Genomic DNA, 21,974 nt, shown 5'->3' with positions numbered 1-21,974 from the left:
CGTGGGGTCTCTAGGTCTGATACTCAGCAACTTGTGTGCACGTGTGCCCATGTACACACACACGGAAGCACAGTTTGTACTTCCCTCATTATCTATGGTCAGCTCTTGGTGCAGAGTCCTGGGTGGAGCTAAGTCACTGCTATGAAGTCCCCTGTAAAACAAACACAAAAATTACACAGCCTTTTCCTTGAAAAGGAAAGTTCTCTTTCTTATTGTGCTTTTACCACAAGTCACCTGACTTAGAGGCAAGGAGGCAGCTGAGACTTCCTTATGTGTGACACCCTGGTATTGGGCCAATGTCCACACCAGCATCGCATCAGAGGATTATGGGTGGTTAGCTGGTCTCAACAGATAGTCGAATTGCCCTGCTACCAGGTTGTTCAATTGCTGGCACTGTTCAGTTTGGGAAAGTTGCAAAGCCTCCACACCCAAGTTCCCTAGTGCACCCCAATTTAACCCTAGACTCTGTCTTAGTGAGTCCCACAAGCCACAGAGGCCTGTGGTTGGTAAGGCTGATTTTACGGAGAGGCCTGCGAAAAGCTGACTGTGCTGGACCTTCTATCCTCAGCTGCCGTCGCTGCCGGCCAGCCTCACCTTTTCAGCCTGCTAGAGGACCTTCTGCAGCCATGAAGGACAGAGGTGGAACCGTGTCCCAGGGGAACGTGGTGACTGATGGCACTTTGCTCAGCACTACCACCCCTGTCTAACCCGGGTTGGATCTTCAGCAAAGGGGAAGCAGTTCATTTGGTTGGGTGTTTGCCTTGAAGGTCCTAGGTATGATGCCCAACACTGCATAAACCATACACATGGCATTTATCTATAATCCAAACACCCAGAAGGCAGAGGCAGGAAGACCAGAAGTTCAAGGTCACCCTGTCCCGAAAAAGAAAAAAAAATTGTAAGGACCAATTTTGAGAAGGTAGCTTTACTTAAAGCATCCAAATCCACATTCCTGGGGTCAGGGAAAAGAGGTCAATGGTGGGGACGCCAAACGTGGAGGAACCAAGAGCAGGTACGTGTGAAGGGGACATCACAGGGAATCTTATTCATGCAGGGAAGTGCATACAGGACAGGCTGCTGGGACGTGGGGGAAGCTAATACAGCGTCTCCCGGGCGTGGGTTCTCAGGTGGCGCAGCAGGTGCGAATTGCGGCTGAAACCCCGACCGCACAGCACACAAGAGTAAGGCCTTGCGCCCGTGTGCACCAGCAGATGGCGCAGCAGGTTGCAGCTGCGACTGAAGCTCTTGCCACACTCGGGGCACTCCTGGGGGTCTTCCATCTCTTGCCTGGAGGCGGTGTGTGTGACCAGGTGGCGCTGCAGGTGCGCATTGCGCCGGAAACTGCGGCCGCAGGTTGGGCAGCTGTAGGGCCGTTCGCCCGTGTGGCTGCGGCGGTGGCGGGCCAAGTTGGAGCTGTTGCGGAAGCGGTGACCACAGGTGTCACAGGCGTGAGGCTTCTCCCCCGTGTGGATGCGCTGGTGGCGTGCCAGGTGGGCACTCTGGCTGAACCTCTCTCCGCACTCACTGCATCGGCAGGGCTTCTCTCCTGTGTGGCTGAGCAGGTGGCGAGTCAGGTCTTGCATTTGGCTGAAGCTTTTGCTACATTGGGCACAGTGGTAAGGCCGGAGGCCACCGTGGGTCAACAGATGGCGAGCAAGACCGGCACGTCTCACAAAGCGTTTGCTGCACTGCGGACAGGCATGAGGCTTCTCACCCGTGTGCACCTGCTGGTGGCTGATCAGCTGGGAGCTTTGGGTGAAGCAGCGGCCACAGGCCTGGCAGGAAAAGGGTCGTTCGCCGGTATGGACTCGCTTGTGGGCCATTAGGTGCTCGCTTCGTCGGAAGGCCTTGCCACAGTCACCGCACACATAGGGCTTGCTCTCCTTGTGAGAGCTAAGGCTGCCAGGGTCTTCCGAGGACTGACGGTCCTTGCCTTTTGCATGGATGCGCAGGTGACGCTTTAAACTGGAGCGCCGTTGGAAGGTCTGCCCACATTGGGGACAGAGGACAACAGCCTTCTCTGGCACTTTCGGCTTGCCTTCTGGGTCTGGCGTGGGATTTTGGTCCTGGGCATGTGCCAGCAGGTGCTTCATGAGGCTGGAGCGACGCTGGAAGCCCTGGTCACACTCAGCACATCGGAAGGCAGGCTCAGAGGAATGCGTGAGCAAGTGCTTCGCCAGGTGTGAGCTCTGGCGGAAGCGGTGGCTGCAGAGGTGACAGGCGTGCGGCCGCTCATCTGTGTGTATGCGCACGTGCAGCTTGAGGATGGAGCTGCGCCCAAAAGTCTTCCCGCACCACAGACACCGGAAGGAACGAGAGACTGGCTGAGGTCCAGAGCCCGAGTGAGACTGTAGCTGGTGTGCCTGCAGGCTGGACAGCTGTGGGAAGTTCATTCCACACTCCGTGCATATAAACTCTGGCTCGGACTCGGGGACACCTGCAGCTCCTCTGCTGTCCAGAACCTCACCTCTGTCAGCGGGGGTCCCTCCTCCACCAGCACCATTTGCCTCCTGCCCTAGTGTCTGGGAAGGAGGCTCTGCTGTGACTCCAGGGTCCTCTGTCTGGGACTCTGATAAAATGATGGCAGGCCAAATATTCTCCTTGGGTTCTTCAACTTTAAGATCCTCCTTGTCAGGCATTCTGCTCCTAAATCCTGGGAAGAAGCAAACACAGAGGGCTGGAAATGGGGGTACACACCTTTAATTCCAGCAACTCAGGAGGCAGAGGCAGGTAGATGTTTGAGTTTACTGCTAGTTTGGTCTACATGGACAGTTCCAGAACAGCCAGGGTTACATAGAGAGATCCTGCCTCACAAAACAAGAACAACCAAGAAGAAAAGAGAAGGAGGAGGAAAAGGAGGAAGAAGGAGGAGAAGGTGGTGGCGCACAGTTATCAACAGGATCTTTCTGAAAGAGCTACTAGGCATCATCAGAACCCGATGACGGTCAGTCTGAGCACAAAAAAGAATGTCTTTGTTCAGAAGTTGTAGATTTTCAACACTATACACAAACTCCTTTGTTACAAATAAATATTTGTGCTTCTAAAAAAAATGTCTTTGTTCACCAGGTAGTGGTGGTGCACGCCTTTAGTTCCCACACTTAGGAGGCAGAGGCAGGAGGATCTCCGTGAGTTCGAAGCCAGCCTGGTCTATAGAGAGTTCCAGGATAGGTAGGGCTACACAGAGAAATCCTGTCTCAAAAACCAAAACAAACAAAATCAAAAGAACAACAACCAGACACAAGGAACAGGAAAGGGGAAGGTCCTGGATTTGGTTATGGATACCACTAAATAAACAGATGAACAAACCCAAGACTTGGTCAGCATCAACCCATCAAAAGGTTAGAAAGTCAGATGGTATCTGGAACCCTGAGCAAAGAGCATTCAGTGGCCGTGACTGGGGCAGAGCTTACCAAGAGGGTTTGCAGGCCAAGCTTTCTTCTCTGAGGTATCCTCAAAGGTAAGGGACTCCTGGAAAGAGAGCCGAGACCCTTCTGAGTGAAGAACGGGCCCTGAGGCCTTCATGAGGCAGTACTTCCTGGGGTTAAATAGAAGGAAACATCGACTGCTAAAAGGCAGCAGGTAGCCTCAGAAAGACCTGTGACAGGGATCGGTTCCGCTTACCAACACAGCCACCAGCTCTTGGTCTCTGGAATTCTCCTCAAGCCACGAGGGGCCCTGGGAGGGGTCTGGCAGCATCGGGAGAGGAAGACATTGCTGTTAGAAGTGTTGCCAGCTTTAAAGACATGACTACCCATCCTCGAGACCACGAAGCTTCCCAGCACTCTCCCACCACCCTCCTCCCTGACCTCCAGCCCCCACCCACACTTCCAGTCTGCTTCCCAGGACACCAGCTCCTCACGGATTTCTTGTGGGTCCTGGAGCATCCTCTGGGGCTCTGGGCTCACTGGCCAGTTTGAACTCGGGGCAAGTTTCCACTCCTCAGGCTCAGCAGGCTTGGTGGGCACTGGCTGAGATGGGGGTAATTCATTCAGTGGATGCAGGGCTGGAGTCTCCTCTGAGGGCAGCTCCCTTTTGGGGCTGGTGTTGGAGGCCTGGGAAAGGATATCCTGTCCCTCCGAGATGATGTCTGCAGGGGCACTCTTGCCAGCACTGAAGCTAAAATCCTGTTGAAAATATCTGTCTTAGGAGGCAGACAGGCGGCAGGAGTCTACTGATTCTACCAGAACAGGACAGAGCCACACAGGAGAGCCACCCAGCTAAGACGGTAAGGATGAGTCGGTGTCGTGAAAGGGGACAGAGAACAGAAGGGGCGCTTTTATATTCTACCTCATGGGAACACACTTGTACCTCATACTGTAGAAAGGAGCCTACATGCACATGCTATTAATAGCTTAGCATGCACACACTTTTAATGGTTTGCTCCAAGTTAAGCCCCGTGATGGCCCAGACACCCTGGAGCACAAGGCTGACAGCAGTGTTTTAAGCCGTGCTCAGCCCCAGACATCAAGGAAAGGGTGCAGGGGTGATAGATAGAGAGGCCCAGACATGACAAGCACCGAAATGTGACCAGAGGCTGGGTGTGGTGGAGAATGACTTTAATCCCAGCACTTGGAAGGCAGAGGCAAGCTGGTCTTTGTGTGTTCAAAGCCAGAATGGTCTCCACAGCTAGAGCTCAGGACAGCCAGGGCTACACTGAGAGGTGCTGTCTCAAAAAGAAAGAAGAAATGATATGTGACCACAGGGATGACACCAAATCTGAACTATTGATACCTCTCCTGGCACCCCACCCCTTTCTTGCTTCTGGAGGTGAGATAGAAGGTAATTTTTCTGTTTTGTTTGAGATATTAATCTGCTACCTTCTAAACACCAGCTCTCTGTAGAAAGTGCCACTGAAAGAAATAAATTCCTAGCTCTCTGTTCGCTGCCTTTGTCGTGATGCGCCCCATGAGCTCCAGGAGTCTCGTCACAGATGGAAGCAAGTGGAATCTGCAGAGGTTTCTTCTTGAGGTGACCAGTTTCTGTCCACCCACCCCCACCCCTACAGCTCCTGGTCTGGCCCCGGCTCACCAGGGGCCCCACGTGGCTGGAGTCTCTGGGCACGCCCTCCAGCAGCTGGACCACCTCCTCTCCATCCCTGAGTGGCTGGCCCTGCAGTCGGCTGAGCACGTGCGGGGGCAGGACGCTCAGGAACTGCTCCAGCACCAGCAGCTCTAGAATCTGCTTCTTGGTGTGCAGCGCCGGCCGCAGCCAGTGGTTGCAGAGTTCCCGGAGCCGGCCCAGGGATGCTCGTGGCCCCATATCTTCCTGGTACTGGAAGCACCTAAAGAGCTGGTGGGCCACCTCAGGCCGAGGCCTGGCCTCTGCCCGCACGGGGTCCTCCTCGACGGGCAAGTCCTCCTCCTCCAGCTTCACTGCTCCGAACTGCTCTTGTTCCGGAGCATCTGGGACCGGTTCGGCCAGCATCTTTCACACCTGTGAAACCGGACCGCTCTTAGTCCCTTTCGTCAGCTCCTCCCACACCTGTGGAACTGAAGACCCTGAGTTAAGATCTGCCGCAGGAATCCCGGCGTCTGTTTTCCAGGATATGGAAACAAGAGGATCAGGAGTTCCAGGCCAGCCTTATCACATAAAGGGGGAAAAAGAGGGGGAGGGGGAACACAAAAACAAGATACGCTGCAGGGACGCTAATCCCTACCTGAGTTACAGGCATTAAAAAGTAGGAATATGGGCCAGAGTGCGCCTAAATCTTAGCACTCTGGAGGCAGGTGTAGAAATCCCTGAGCTCACGGCCAACGTGGTCTACACAGATTCCAGGACATCCAGGGCTAAATAAAAAGGCTCCAGCTCAGGAATAAATAAATAAAAATAAAAAAGAATGTGGGGCTAGAAAGATGTCTCAGCAGTTAAGAGCACACTGACTGCTCTTCCAGAGGACCCAGATTCACTTCCCAGTCGTCTGTGTAACTGTTTCCAAGGAGGTCTGCCACCCTCTTCTGGCCCAAGGGCACTGCAGGTATGTAGCACACAGTCAAATGTGCAGGCAAAACACCACACACAATGAATTGAAAAAAAAAAAAAAAAAAAAAAAAAAAAAACCTGTAAAAAAATCGAGTGTGACCTTCTGAGGAGTCCTTTTCCCACTGTCGTGAGTGATGCCCCACAGCGGTAGGACAGAGCAACCAGGCAAGGGTAGAAAAAGCAGGTTGCTCTGAGGGTTGGGAGCTTAATTCTGTTGGTAGGGCCCTTGCCTAGTAAACACAGCCCTCTGGGTTCAATCCCCAGCTAGCACTGCTTAAGCTGGGCATAGCGAGGGAGGGAAACCAAAAGTTCATAGTCACTCTTGGCGACATGAAGTTTTAGGCTAGCCAGGCTGGGGACTTTGTCTCACAGCAATGGGGATTGGAGGGAAAAAAAGATAGCTGAGTGAGCAAGAGCATTTGCATGAAAGCACATGGTCCAGTTTGGATCTCTTCTGGCCTCCGGGGGTGGCAGGCAAGTGTGCAGTGCACATACATGTATGCAGGCAAAACATTTATCCATACAAAGTAAACATAAATACATCATTAAAAATTTTTTTTTCAGCCGGGTGGTGGTGGCGGTGGCAGTGGCGCACGCCTTTAATCCCAGCACTGGGGAGGCAGAGGCAGGTGGATCTCTGTGAGTTCCAGGCCAGCCTGTTCTACAGACTGAGTTCCAGGACAGGCTCCAAAGCCACACAGAGAAACCCTGTCTTGAAAAACAAAAACAAAAAATTGTTTTTCAAAAACAAAAACAAACAAACAAACAAAAAAAAAAAAAAAAACGAAAGGAAACCCTAGCTAAGACATGAGCAATACTTTCTGACTTTCCAAAAGGACATTAATTTAAATATTTTACTATGCTATCTAGTGCTTATTAAACAAATTTCCTTTTGCCAAAAAAACAAACAAACAAACAAAAAAACCAAAAACTGTTTTCCATTTCAATCCTTTCAGCTCTGTAGCTTGGAGAACCAATTCAAGATTTTCTCCGCAGGAATGCAGAAAGGGATCTGAGTTCTTCACAATCAGTAAATAAGTAAAAATAAATGCCTGTAAGCAGAAACTGTTCCACAGGAGATTTATACCCCCTTCCCTTTTTTTTTTTTTTTCTTTTTGTAAAACAGTTTATTGAATACACTCAATAGAGCTGGACTGGGCAGTAACTAAAACACCGCCACCTAGCTTTGGATTCTGTCGGACCTCACCTCCCGGGTGGTATTCCAGCTCACACTGGCTCCCTTTCTCTCTGCGGCCTCTCTAGGGATAGTCGCTCAATTCCAGCTAGCAGTGGAAAGTGTTTATAACTGACCACCAGGGGGCACTAGTTCCGCAAGCACAAGCCCCTCCTCCCACCTTTCCCTCCAGCCCAGACGGCTGGCTCCTTCCTTCCTAAGGACTAGGGACTTAATCAATTCAGCTCAATTAAATCTGCAGTACTGCTTAGAAGGTTTTAGCTTCTCTTTCCGGGTTGGGCAAGGAACCCAGAACTCAGAAGTCTCAGGAATGTTAGGCAAATAATTCTACTACTGAGCTACACATCAACCAGTTTAAGTTCCGTAGAACAAACTGACCCCCGCGTTCCCACTAACAGTGGGAATGCCGGGTAGGGGGATGGGACCGGAGCCTCAGGCAAACAGGGAGCCAGGCGTGTGGCTATTGTTCTCCTCGTTATTGATTATAACACGTTTTCAAGGCTATCACGGAGTAGGCAAAGTGCCTCTGCCCTGAATTTTGCATAGATTGTGTCCAGGGTGGAGAGTTCTCTAAATTCCCTTTGTAGGAGGGCTGTACTGTGTGGGTCTGTTACAGAACAAAGGAAACCCTGATTTTAAGCTGGCTGAGGAAAAGAAGAGGGACACGGTGCAGAAATGATGATCCAGATCTAGCTCCTGACCTAGGTTTCCCCTCAGGCTCCTGACCCTCCCACACACAGCCTGTCCAATCCGGGCTCTTTCCTGCTCTACAGCCATTCACTCCCTCATTCCCTAGGTGCTTTTCCTATTGCAATTACTTCATCTGCCATCGGTGCCTCTGTTCTGGAAGCCTAAACTACACCATCCATTGGCTGGTGTGCCCCAATCACTTCATTGCACTCTCTGCCTGGCTTGAGCAAGAGGCACTGGGTCTAGTTCAGTAAGTTTTTGCCTGGCGTTTGAAATGACTTAACTTCAATGACCGAACATCTGCAAAGAAACAGCGATAATAATGACTACCTTGAACTCCTAAGAATCGAAGAACAAATACAGTAAGGTTCAGGGAAGAAAAGGTCTATGATAAACACTCAAAAGCTAGGGGAGTAGGGCTCGGGGTGTACCTCTGTTGGTATAATGCTAGCCTAGCAAACACATACCGAAGCCTGGGTCCTATCCCCAGCACTCACATGCCAGGGGTGACATATGCCCCAAATCCCAGAACTTGGGAGGCAGAGGCAGGAGATCTTGAGTTCATGGTCATCCTTCAGATACATTGGGAATTCAAGGATAGCTTGATACATGACCCGGTCTCAGAAAACAAACAAATAAAACAAACAAAAACAGACAAGGAGTGGGTTATCAAGCCAGGCATGGGTTGAGGCAGGAGGATTAAGTTCCAGGCTTGCCTCGACGCCATCTAGAGTGAGGTACAAGCTGGTCTGGACAATTGAGTGAGAGGCTTTCTCCAAATGAAAAACCGAAGAGGGGCTGGAGATGTATCTTAGAAGGAGGGCACTTGCCTAGCACACCAAGCCCTAATCTCTCTCTCTCTCTTTCTCGCTCTCACACACAGGAAACAGAATTTCATTTCACTGTTTGGAGAAGCATATGAAAAACAACTCTAGGGGCTGGGGGGATGGCTCTGAGCTTAAGAGCACTGGCTGCTCGTCCAGAGGTCATGAGTTCAATTCCCAGCAACCACATGGCGGCTTGCAGCTCTGTATAGGATCTGATGCCCTTTTCTGGTGTGCAGATGTACATACAAGCAATACACATAAAATAAATAAGTCTTTTAAAAAAGAAAGACAACTAGAGAACGGAATCCCTCTGGCCAGCTACCCTGCAGTAGATGCTAGTGCACACTGAGCATATATCAACCCAGGCATCGATCTGACGGTCACTTCCTCCAGCTCCAATCCACTTGCTAAATCAAGCTTTTACTCTAACAAGTTCAGAGAGACCAAGAATGATTGAATTCACAGCTACACCTGGTACAGCTCACTACGGTGAAAATGGGGCTCTGGACCCATTATTTCCATCCTGCATTATGAGATTTTGCCAGTATTAGCTTGGAATATCACACCACGGATAAGAAATAAGAGAATTTCAAATTGAAGTCATAGCCCAGGTAGCTACACAAAGCAGCTGGAATTTCTAGGTGAGGCCTGGCCAATGGGTTTCCAAGAGATGGAATTCAGGCAAGTTGGCCTTAGAAAATCTGTCCCTCCCCCCCAGGTCTCCAGGACAAAAGCCCTATTAATATGCACCTCTGTAGGGGGTTGGTAGGGTGTGGGGGGAGAAAGCTCTTAGTTACACCAGAAATGTGGCCAGTCTAATTTGTATGTTGGTGCTACCATAAAACCCACACACACTGGGGAGGTCTGAGGTCAGAGTGGTGTTCTGCAAATAATAAATAACCCCCCCTTCCCCCGCTTATAGTTCTAGTGGTCTAACTTACTCAACTTTGTAGACCCGGTTTCATTAGACCCAAGCCCCGCCCTGGTGCTGGTCGGTCAGCCTGGGAACGCATGGCACCCGTTACCGATGGGGCTCTCCCTCGTGTCCCCAAGGTCACAAATGCATCCTGCTGTCTGGCACCGCGGTCTACAGCGCAGGGTTACCCCCTCATTCTCCTGAGACTTTGTTTTAGCCACCAACCCACCAGTGGGGCCTGAAAACCCTTCACTCTCCACACAGCCGTAAGCTATACCCCAGCCCGTCAACTCACCACGCCAGGTACCTACTCCTGAGGCTGAGATGTTCAGGGGCCCTTGGGGGGATCCAGGACCAGAGCCAGCGTGGGCCAGCCTGGGGAAGGACTCAGAGAAAATGGGACAGGAAGTTCCCTGCCCCATCCCTTTCAGGTAAGAGGATAAAGGGGCTTCCAAGAATTAACCCTTCACCTCCCAGTTGGGGTGGGGTGGGGAAGAGGGCGGAGCCAGAAAAATCAAGAAAAAAGTGATGAATCCAGGTGGCAACTTTGCTAAGCCCAAGTAAGAGTCAAACTACTCTAAGCCAGAGCTTCCCCATCTAAATTGGGACAGACTTGTGCCCTTTTGGGGACAAGAGCTGCTTGCTGTGTGTAGGTTTCTTTGCTTGTCTTTTCGTCCGTGTGACAAATATTTATCTACACTGCGTTGTGTGCCAGACAGCAGGCTGTAAGGACACAGAGCTAAACTGAGGAGTGAGGCCCTGCCCTGGGTGTAGGGGGGAGGGTGGGGGTTGCAGTCCGAGGAACAGGAGAGACTGCAATACTAAGCAAATGGAAGAGGCCAAGCAGGGTGGTGTACGCCTTTAATTCCAGCACTCAGGAGGCAGAGGCAGGCAGATCTCTATCAGTTCAAGACCAGCCTGGTTTGTATATTGGGTTCCAGGTCAGACAGGGATACATAGTGAGACCCTGTCTCAAAAAAAAAAAGAAAACAGGGAACAGAAGCCAATGTGATGGCATACGTCTGTAATTCTATCACTTGGGTGGCTGAGGTTGAAGGAGTGGCATGGCCATGAATTCCTGAGTATCTTGGTCTACAGACTAAACCTGTCTCAGAGACCCAAAACCAAAGTGATGAGGTTGCATCTCAGTTGGTAGAACGCTTGCCTGGCACGCAGGAAGCCCTGAGTCCAATTCCCCACACATCACAAACCGGACATGATTGTGCACCCCTGTAATCCCTGCATTTGGAAAAGGAGGGCAGGAGGATCAGGAATTCAGGTCACCCTCAGCTAAGTATGGAGTTCGAGGTCAGAGTGGGCTACATGAGAGCCTGCCTCAAAATGAAACAAACAAACAAACAAAACTGGGCCAGTGACTCCAATAAATTGTTCTCTGACGTCCACATGTGCCCCCATCCCTCAAATAAATAAATACATGTAGTGAAAAAAAGGTAAAAATCCCAACACACAGGGGAGGGAGAAAGTAAGATGTGATACGGAAGCTTTTGCTCCTCAGTCCATAGGACTTTCTAAAGTCTCCCCCAGGATCCGGTTAGCGGCTTTTGTCCTAACACCGCCCTCCGCCTCGCCCCGCCCCTCAGGGGAAGTGCCCTCCCCCAACCGCTTTGGAGCACACTTCAAAGTCCCGCCCTCCCCTTTGCTTTGATGCATTCTTAGTACGTGCTCCCAAACACAGCCGCGAGCGCTCCCTTGGGGACTCTGGTGCTGTTGGGTGCGCCCACCGCATCAGAGTGCGCTCCACCACTCGGAGGGTCAAGGAAACTCGGCGCTGGTCGCCCCCAAGTCCTGATATCTCAGTCTGTCGTGGCTAGGCCCAGCCTGGCTCTGGCTGAGTTTTCCTGGCCCGTCAGCACCCAGCTTTTTTTTTAACTGTCTGGGGATCTCACTGGACCACTCAGTAGGCACTCGTCTTCTTGCTGCGCTGCGCTCTACGTCCTCGACCCGGGGCCCAGCGCCTGGCTCGCAGGACGCAGGAAAAGGTTGAGCGACAGCGTGGCGTAGCTACCTCCCTCCAGAAGTTTCCAGTTTCCCAGTGGCCTAGCGCCTCATCTTCCTGCTACAGACTCCTCCTAGTCGCTGCTCTAGGAGCCCCACCCAAAGAGAGTTGGGGGTGGGGTGGGAGGGGCGTTCTGGAATGGGCGTGGCCCCAGGAGGCTCAGCCAGAGGGTCCTAAGTTGAGCGCTAGCTCTCCAGGCTCTTGGGGGTTTCTTGGCCCCTGGCAGCAGTGGGTGGATTCCCGCCTGTCTCTGGTTGCGGTGGCATTGGCGGTGGGGAGGGGGCACAACAAAGGTCTGAGAGCGGGGAGGAAGTCTAAGGTGTTTAAAGCTTATGTAAACAGGCTCCCCAACTCCTGCCTTGCTGCGTGGTCTGAGCTCTCACAAGCGCATTCTTACACACTAGCCCTCGCCTTGGGCCTACCCTGCTTGAATCCTAGTGGACGTAGCCCCGCCCTCTCTTCTATTTTGTAGCCCACCCTGGGGAAGCAGAAGCCATCCAGACGAGGGTCCTTGACTCATGATGATCCAGTGGAACCAGGGTCCACATGGGTGGGAGGGAGCAGAGGACTGCTTAGGGCCTGGCAAGCTGGTGGACCCCGCAGGGGACAGGGTGTGGGTGGGTCACAGTGGGAACACCCTCCTGTGTGTACAGTTACAGAGATGCAGGACAAGGTTTTCTAGGGACCCTCTTCCTGTGACTGTCTTAGAAATTGTTTTCTTTTGTGTTTATGAGTATATGTGTCTATGTTTGTGTTCGTGCTTGAGCACATGTATATCCAAGTGTATGTGTTCCATTTCTGCGCAGCCTGGAAATCTATGTCAGTTGACTTGAGTACTCTGTCTCTCTGTCTCTCTTTTCTGAGACAGGGCCTCACTATATAGTTCTGCTGTCCTGAAACTTACTATGTAGACCATGCTGGCTTTGAACTCACAGAGAGGGATATCCTCCTGCCTCTGCCTCCCAAGTGGTGGGGTCAAAGGCATATGTCACTATGCTTGGCTCTCTCCGACTATTTATTTATTTATTTCTGAGATAGGGTCTCACTATGTAGCCTTTACTGGACTTGAGCTTGCTATGTAGACCAGGATAGCTCAAACTCAGAGATCTAGCCGGCTGGTGTGGCGTGCGATCCAGGACAGGCACCAAAACTACACAGAGAAACCATGTCTCGAAAAACCAAAAAAAAAAAAAAACCCTCAGAGATCTGCCCGGCAGCCAGTGCTTCATAAAGTGGATGGTGTCTCCCCCGCTCTCCCGTGGGGGTTTGTGAAACAGGATTTCATATAATCTACAACAGCCTCAAAACTTGTAGCTGAAAAAAGCTATGTAGCTGAAGATGGCATTAAACTCTGATCCTCCTTCCTCTGCCTCCCAAACGCTAGATTGCAAACACGCCACCATGCCCACCCTAAACTGTTCAACACTGTTTAGCTCCTACATTCTAATTAAGGGGACCTGATGGCCTCAGGCTGGCTCTCATTGGTCCACATGCTAAATATCATACACCCAAGCACACACATGAAAATAGTAAAATATTGCATAGTCAGGAAGATGCCTGATTCTCACAGGCATACTGCAGAGCAAGTAACACAGAGACAGCCACAAGTCATAATGCATATGGAGAACTAAAGTTGAAAAAGAAAAAGGCTATGCCTGGGATGCAGTGAAGGGGCATTCAGAAGCTTCACAGACCAGATAGCTGCCCCAGACTAGGCAGGGAGTGGACGTCAATGCTTGTGACTGGGGATTCAAGGGTCGAGAAACCAAAATGGACAAGATCAAAACCAAGCTGGAGAGGCACTGACTGTTCAAGAGGTATAGAATATTTTGTTTTGAGTAAAGAGAGGTACTCTGCTCTGAAAAACATAAATAACAAGCATAACTCAGTCCAAGCCAGCCTTTGGCCCTCAGACCTCACCTGTGCCTTCCTGCGACTCCATCCCTTACACTGACCGTCACTGCATAACCCAGAGCCTCAGCACAGGCTCCTGGTATGTGTGCCTTCAAGACAACGGAAAAGGACCCAGAAAACGCAGCTTACCCCAGATAAAATCCAACATTAAGGTAAACATCCTCCTGTAATAAAATATGCCAGTGGCAGCATATTTTAACCTCTTTTGACCCAAATGCAAAATGTGCTCACCCTGTGCCCCTTTGTAAGCATGGCATTGTTGAGTCAGATTCCTCCTGAGGTAGTTCAAAGTCTTGAAACAGCAAATCTACAGATTTGCCTATACTATCATGGGTGATTGTTAAGGCTGACACCAAACTCTATATCTCCTGGCTTCTCAAACTATTAAAAATCTTTTCCTTCTGGTTTTACCAAATTCACAACTACAATAAACCAAAGACATGAAGGCACAAAATGACAGAATGTTGTCAAAACAAATGGCAAAGGCCAAGCAAGAATATGTGTGATCACCCCACAGTCCAAACTTCCCTAAAGAATTAAAAAAAAAAAAAAAAAAAAAAAAAAAAAAAAGCTTTACTTGGTTTATCAAAGCTTCAGGTATTTTATAAAGTAAGGGAACTACAGAAGCTGAGGCAGGGGAATCATAGGTTCAAGGTCAGCCCTGGCTTCCTATTTAAATCCTACCTTACAAATAATAAAGAAACCATACAAATGGGCAGAACATAAAGTAACACCATGGCACTATCCCACGGAGTTCTTCCAATACAACATATCTAGAAGGCAAGATCACAAGGCTGCATCACAGCCCAGCATGGTCTCAGGTCTGCTTCAGAGGTGCAGGAATATTGGCAGATGCCTGCTCAAGGTAGGCCAAGGAGCCCTGTGGCATTTCGGCCGGTTTCTTGTGCTGCACATTGATGTCCTCCAGCACCTGCTGCCAATGCCTCAGCTTTGTCAAGAGCTTCTAGACCAGCGCATCTTTCCGCTGCAGTCCACTCCTTAGTTCCGAGACATCCTGTTTGATAACTTGATCAGGTTTCTGGACAGACAACTGCAACCTTTTTTTTTTGTAAGAAAAAAAACATTCTGTCTGTCTTGCAATGCCCGTGTAGAGAAAGGAGTCGTAGGCTGGGAATACAGAGCTCAGCAAGTGAAAGGATAGCGGCTGAAGGGACCTGACTGTGCATGTCTGGGCATCCTGCCCTCTAGTGCTGAGCTGATCACAATGCCCACGCGCCTCCATCCCCATCTGCTTCAGTGTCTGACTCAATTACAACTGCAGCCGGAAAGTCCAGCCAACACTGGGGGACATTCTAGGTGTCACATGTCAGGAGGTGACAGCAGCAAAAGTATTTCAGGACGATGACAGTGTCCTGGTTTCTCAAAAAGACACTGACCTCTCAACTCTAAAAGGCAACCTTTAAGCCTGAGCGACTTTTGAGCTTAGTTCCAATGATGTCCCTTTGTGTCTGCACTTAGGCTATCTTCAGCTGTCCAAGAGGCAGTGTTCTGATGCTGGGGGTAGGGTTTGGAGGTGTCTGGTCCTGAATTTCATAGCCCACCCTGTTGTCAATAGTCAGGAACAGAAGGGTTTGATGTTTCTCTCTAAAAGGTTCCACCTGTCCTCTTGGGGCTGGACCAGGACAAGAAAACATTTGACCCTCCAATATCCACCTCCTAAGGGATTCTATTTATTTCTTTATTCTTCATTGAGACAGGGTTTCACTGTGTAGCCTTGGTTGGCCTGGAATTCACTATGAAGTCCAGGCTGGCCTTGAACTCACAGAGATCCTCCCTGCCTCCATCTCCTGAGTGAATGGAGCGTGACACTATGCCCAGCTACAAGGCCTAGAATTTGAAGTGTATGCCGTTGTGCTTGGTGGTGGTGGTGGTGGTGGTGGTGGTGGTGGTGGTGGTGTTTTGTCTTCTTTCATAGCCCAGGACGGCCTTATTCTTGAAGTACCTCTGTCTGACCCCTAGCTGGGATTGTAGGCATGCACCACCACTGTGGCTTCTATTTTGCTTAAGACTACATTTTATTTATTTGTGTATGTGTTATTGCCACCCCAAGTGTATGGGTATCAGATGGCTCTTTCCTTCCACCATGTGGGTCCCAGGGATTCAACTCAACTTATCAGGCTTCATGGCAATCTCACTGGCTCCCATTTTTCTTTTTCTTTTTTTTTTAGATGATGAATGATCTCTAAGATGTGTGTCACACACACTCAAAGTGAGCAAGCCATCTGTATACGGTTTTGTAGCAGACCTTAGCACAACTGACACCATGATCAAAGTACTGTTCAAACCATAAAACTCAGCACCACCAGCCCAAATGAAGACAAAGACCTAAGCCATCCAAGTCCATAGTTCTGCAAAGTCTCTAAATGCACTAACCGTGCCTTTTGCCTCTGTGGCTTTGCTTCTGGCTACTGGTCTTGTTAACTGAGGTGTGTTAACTCAGGATATGGTTTTGTGTTTAAAAGCTCATTCTGAAAAAAGCTAGGGACTACCCTGGGATCCGGAACAACCAGTGTAGACGCCGGCTGGCTACAATTGCCTCCCACGATAAAGCTTTCCTATTGGCCTAAACCTGAGTCCGAGCAGCCTTCTCCTGTGGAAACCCACAACACTATGCATCTGTGAGAGGGTCTCGCTATGTGACCGAAGCTGTCCTCAAACCTGAGACCCTCCTACCTCAGTCCCAGAGATCCTGGGACTACAGGTAACCACATGTCACCACACCAGACCTTCCATGTTTGTTTGTTTTAATTAAAAAACAATTTGTGTGCCTGTGTGTAGACATTTTCAATCACTCTCCACCTTATTTTGTTCAAACTGGCTCTCTCGCTGAAGACGGAGCCATAATGAGAGGCCAGCAAGCCCCAGGGATCCTCCTATACATGCTTCCCTACTGCTTGGATTACAGGCACACAAAACCGAGGAAACTTTTACCATGGGTCCTGGGAACGAACTTAAACACTTCACTGATGGAGCGATCTTCCCTGCGTCTCCCTACATACTAGATAAAGTATCCGTCACTGAACTACACTCCATGCCCTCCTTGCCTTACAAAAAACAGTTCTCAATGTAAGAGAGCAAGTGTGCGTGGGACAGACGTAGTTTCTGGAGATTTGATGGCGCGCAGACCCTGTGCTGATTTTTCGATTCTGTTCCCGAAGGCTTTTCTTTAATTAGACTCTAAAGGTCTCAGCCATCGAAACGGCCCCAGCGCTCTCTACGGGTGGGCTCTCCGGCCCACCAACAGTCTGAGTTTTCTCACGGGTGAAAGTCGACTGTAGGACAGCAGCATCCTCACAATGCCGTCCTCATCACGAGGAGTGGATAGCTAGGTCAACGCGAGAAAGATGAGCAAACCGGAAGTTGCAGGGGGCAGCCGGACTGGAAATGCTGGGACACCGGAGAGGGCCGGCTCCCAGGCCAGGGCTGCACAAGAGGAGTGCGCACCAGAACGCGCAGGAAGAGCGGGTGGGCGGGGCGGGGCGGAGAGGAGGGGCGGGGCGGAGAGGAGGGGCGGGGCGGAGAGGAGGGAAGGGGCGGGGCCTCCGGGTTACAGCCAGCTCCCGCGCCTTCTTTGGGTCGTGGGCCGGGCGGAGTAGCGTCCCAGCCTGGGTCTAGGATTTACGGTGTGGGTGTTCCGCAGAATGCACGGCTCTTTGAGGGGATGCTGGGGTGTGGGGCTCCGGCCCTTCTAAACATGTGCTTCTGTGCAATCGATTTTTTTTTTTTTCGAGACAAGGTTTCTCTTTGTAGCCCTGGCTGTCCTGGAACTCGCTCTGTAGATCAGGCTGGCCACGAACTCACAGAAATCTGCCTGCTTCTGTCTCCCAATTGCTGAGACTAAAGGCATGCGCTGGCTGTCATTTTCTTTTAAAATTGTATTCCTCGGGTTCTCTAACCTGTCGAATACGTCTACCCTGAGCCACCATGGGGTGCTGACAACTGAACCCTGTTTCTCTGAAAGAGCAGTAAATGCTTTTAATTGATAAACTATTTCTGGAGCCACCAATTTATTGCTTGTAGTATATTTTTTATTAAATCTTTGAGAATTGTGTACAATGTATTTGGATCATATTTACAGCCCCTCCTGCCCCTAACTCCTAGATCCACCACATGTCCCTATCTCCTCAAATTTGTGTCCTTTAAAGAAACAATAACTCATCAAGTCCAACTATTTTTGTTGTTGCTGACGCTGACCTTGAACATGTTACATAGACCAAGATGACTTTGCATTTCTGATCCTTCTGCCTCCACTTTTTGGAAGTACGGTAGCACCTGTGACAAGCTCTGAGGTCAGTACAGCTCTGAACAAGTAGCCCATGAGTTGCTGCAGGCAGCAGAACGTCTATAGAATCTTAATTTAAATTTTGTCATCAATTAAAAGTCATATTTCTTCAGGGCAATGACAGCACAAGCTTTAATCCCAGCACTTGGGGGGCAGAGGCACTCAGGACTCTTCTAATGGAAATAGGCATTTCTTTTGCTTATCTTTAAAAACATTCAAACTTGGGCAGTATGAGAGATCACCCACAGCCACCTCTAAATAAATTCTAGTTCTTGAAGGTCCTTCAAGTCCCTCCCCCCATCTTATTCTTAAGCTACTAGTCAAATGATTATTTATGGTGCTAACTGTATAACATATGGATTTATTTATTTGAGGCAGAGTCTTGTTAAGTGGCTCAGGCTGGCCTTGAACTCATGATAGTCCTGTCTCAGTTTCTTGAGGGATAACAATCTAGTACCACCTTGTCCAGCTACATCTTCTTCATCTTGGTTTTTTTTTTTACATTGATTGTATTGATTTATTACATTCATGATATTATGTCTTGATACTATTGTCCATTTGTGGGGTTTTTCCATCACACAAAACAGAAATTCTGTACTTAGGAAATCATTTCTCTATATTCCTTTCTTCTTCATTTTGAGATAACGTTTAATCTTTCTGTCTCTATGAATTTGTATATTCTATATATTTCATGTAATACAATTCTATAGTATTTGTCCTTTTTCTACATGTAAAAACATTTTACGTACAACTACAGGAGAAATAATATTCACATAGTCTGAACATAAAAACAGGTATAATTTAAAAGTCCAGGGTTATTTGAAACAGTAAAGTATTTTCTCTGTAGAAAATAGTATAAATGATAACATTTCCCAATAAGCCCTTTCTAGCCAAATGATAGCTGAATTATACATATAAATATTGATTAGATTCAGTCTAATTGAGTACCACCTTGTTCAGCTACTTCTTGTTCATCTTGGGCTTTTGTTGTTGTTTGGTTTTGTTTTGTTTTTTTCAAAACAGGGTTTCCCTGTGTAGCCCTGGCTGACCTGGAACTCGCTCTGTAGAACAGGCTGGCCTTGAACTCACACAGATCCACCTGCCTCTGCCTCCCAAGTGCTGGGATTAAAGATGCGTGCCACCACTGCACAGCTTAGATCTTGGTTTTTTTTGTTGTTGTTATTTTTGTTTTTTGTTTGTTTGTTATGTTTGAGACAGGGTCACATGTAGCCCAGGCTAGCCTTGAACTTTCTATGTATCTGAGGATAGCTTTGAACTCTTGAGTCTCCTGACTCTACTTCCTGTGTGCTGAAATTACAGGTGTTTATCATCACATGTTTTTTATGTCTGTCTATCTTATTCCTTCATTTTCTCCTGGAGCCTTTCTGAGCTCTTTCAGGCATGGCTATCCTACACAGCAGCCGTGGTAATCTTCTCTCCCAGACCTGCTGTGTTCCTAAAGATAGCCAGAAAGAATTCCTCTTTAAAAAAGGTTAATAATTTTTGTACACGAAGTACTCAATACATATCCTTCAACCAAGTATGCTCAGACTCAATTTGGTTTACTCTAGGTGACCTCAGGGTGGGATCCACATGTCCGGACACTTTGTCCCTCAATATGTCTGCAGTGGCTTCTTTTGTTGGTGGAGAACTTTTATCCAGGAGTTAGGACACATTACTGTTTTGGACTTGGTCACTCCTGGGACTTAATGAGTAACTTGGTCTTCTCTAGGAGTGAGTTCCCTCGCACGCACACTCTCTGCTCCTCATGGGTTGAGTACAGTGTGTCCTCTATGCTAGGATCCCCTTGGCCCATGTGTACTCAAGTTTATAGCTATATCTGTTTTGAAACTGATATTAAGTACATTTCTCTTCACCTTGTGGTTTCAAACACCCGGACATACTAATCAGAGACAAACCAGAGTAAATTTTGTTCTTCATATTGGCCATAGAATCAAGCCAGATCCTGGAATTTCTAAAGTATGTTTTGTTTGTTTTGTTTTGTTTTGTTTTTCGAGACAGGGTTTCTCTGTGTAGTTTTGTTGCCTGTCCTGGATCTAGCTCTGTAGACCAGGCTGGCCTCAAACTCACATAGATCTGTGTGGCTCTGCCTCCCTAGTGCTGGGATTAAAGGCATGTGCCACCCCTGCTGGGCTAAAGCATTTTTTTTTTTTTTTACATGATCATCCCACTCTCACTCCCATGGTCTCTTTCTCTCTTATTTTTTATGTGTCTGTTTTACCTGCATGCATGTATGTGTAGCATGTGTGTGCCTGCTCTGCTGCCCAAGGAGTTTTGAAGGGGGCATCAGATCCTCTGGGACTAGAGTTACAGAGCATTGTGAGGCACGATGTGGGTGCTTGGAATCCAACCTGGGTCTTCTGTAAGAATAAGTGCCCCTAACCAATGAGCTACCTCTCTATCCCCACAAACATCTTTAAGTCATAGGGTCGAATACCAACTCGACACTATAAGGGTCAATCAGATGTGGCCCAAAGCTTGCCATGAGTGGAGGGAATATGGGTCCAGTGTTGCCAGATGTTCTGACTTTTTAAAATTGTGTGTGTGTGTGTGTGTGTGTGTGTGTAATGTCTGTAAGTGCAGGTGGACAGTGCAGCATAGAGGACAACTTTGTGGAGTTTGTTCCCTATTTCCACTTTTATATGGTTTCTAGGAATCAAACCCAAATAACCAGACTTTCACAGTGAATCCCTACTGCGCCATCTCATCAACCCGAATGTTCTGATTTAAAAAAAAAAATCAAATGTAGCCAGGCTGTGGTGGCGCATGCCTTTAATCCCAGCACTCAGAAGGCAGAGGCAGGCAAATCTCTGTGAGTTCTAGGCCAGCCTGGTCTATAAAGGGAGTTCCGGGTCAGCCAATGCTACACAGAGAAATTCTGTCTAGGGAAACAAAACAAAAGCCAAAATTAACTAATTAATTAAAATTCAAATGTAAAGCTAAGCGTATGGCTCATGTGTACAGTGTTTGCTTACCATAGATAAGACCCTGAGTTCCACTGAAAGGGACCAAGCAGATGCCATAACAGGCTGCTCAGTCTTCTCTCAGAGATCAGGCCTCAATTTCAGTTTCCTGAGACTGAGCAAGCAGTCTTTGGGAGAGCTGTGAACAAAAGACATAGTCCTTGCACTAGCTCCCTTTCTGCACATACTCTGACTGCTCAAGGTTCAGCCAGCTGTTTACTGTCTGGGACCCCTCACCAACTTAGAGCTATGTGCATGAGTCAAGGACAGAGCCTGAGCCACTGAGTCAGCCCCCACGATCAGTATGTGCTAGGCCAGCCAGCCCCCATGGCAGCTCAAGGACACAGCCTGGGACTTGTCCTGGACTGCCCCCAAAGTGATAATTGTAACACCCAACCAGTAAATTCAAAGGTTACATAACCTCACCCAATTAAAAGAGAACAACTTCCCTGAAGGGCTTGTGGTTTTTGCCTTTAAATACCTAACCTCACAAAGAAGAGTAACTCCCTGCTGCCTCACTCAATTCAATTGGGTGTAGGAACGAGTTCCCTGTCTAGACTTGTATCTACACAATAAACCTCGCTATTGCATTCTGGACATCCAAGGTCTTCAGTGGTCTCTTTGAGGTCGCAATCTGGGCATAACACCATCCCCCCACCTCTCTCTCTCTCTCTCTCTCTCACACACACACACACACACACACACACCCCTCTGGTCATTTTTAATGCTGCAGTTAACTTTTTTGTTTTAGCCATTTGTAAGTAACTGGAGTGTAAGTCTAGGGCCTTGCATGGCTCTCCCATTAATCTATTCCACAACCTCTTTGTTTTCTAAACATTTTACTTTGAGACAGGTCTCACTAAGTTGTGTGCAGGCAGACCTTGAACTTGTGACCTTCCTGACAGTCTCTTGAGTAATTAGAATTACAGCCTGGAGACACCAAGTCTAGCAAATTTCAAGAGAAATTAAGCACTGGCACCCACCTAGCGCCTGGTGAACTTGCTCGGGGGACCAATGCTGTCCTTTTTCTTCTTCATTTTTAAGACATTGTCTTGCTATGTTGCCCTGGTTTATATGAAACTGTGTAGCCCACCTAGGCTGGCCTCAAATTCAAAATCCTTCTGCCTCAGCCTCCTGATTACTGGCATT

At 48.7% G+C, this 21,974-nt stretch overlaps 1 protein-coding gene across 4 annotated transcripts; it reads right to left on the bottom strand.

Annotated features, from left to right (window-relative positions):
- Nucleotides 1-1,051: 1,051 nt before the first annotated feature.
- On the bottom strand, nt 1,052-5,424 carry Zscan10 (zinc finger and SCAN domain containing 10). Of its 4 annotated transcripts, none has more exons than XM_076577730.1 (6): nt 5,029-5,424; nt 3,860-4,124; nt 3,622-3,686; nt 3,411-3,468; nt 2,463-2,653; nt 1,052-2,378 (listed from the first exon to the last, which is right to left on the bottom strand). In XM_076577730.1, the coding sequence occupies exons 1-6, from the start codon at nt 5,422-5,424 to the stop codon at nt 1,095-1,097; spliced, it is 2,259 nt and encodes a 752-aa protein (XP_076433845.1). In that variant the 3' UTR covers nt 1,052-1,094. The 4 variants fall into 4 exon arrangements, with proteins under 4 accessions (XP_076433845.1, XP_076433846.1, XP_006996360.2 ...); XM_076577731.1 differs by having other exon boundaries at nt 5,164-5,424; XM_006996298.4 differs by having other exon boundaries at nt 1,052-2,653.
- Nucleotides 5,425-21,974: the final 16,550 nt, after the last annotated feature.

Source organism: Peromyscus maniculatus, chromosome 8, assembly GCF_049852395.1.
Source record: "Peromyscus maniculatus bairdii isolate BWxNUB_F1_BW_parent chromosome 8, HU_Pman_BW_mat_3.1, whole genome shotgun sequence".
Lineage (NCBI taxonomy): Eukaryota > Metazoa > Chordata > Mammalia > Rodentia > Cricetidae > Peromyscus > Peromyscus maniculatus.
This window is presented reverse-complemented; position numbering and strand designations above follow the sequence as displayed.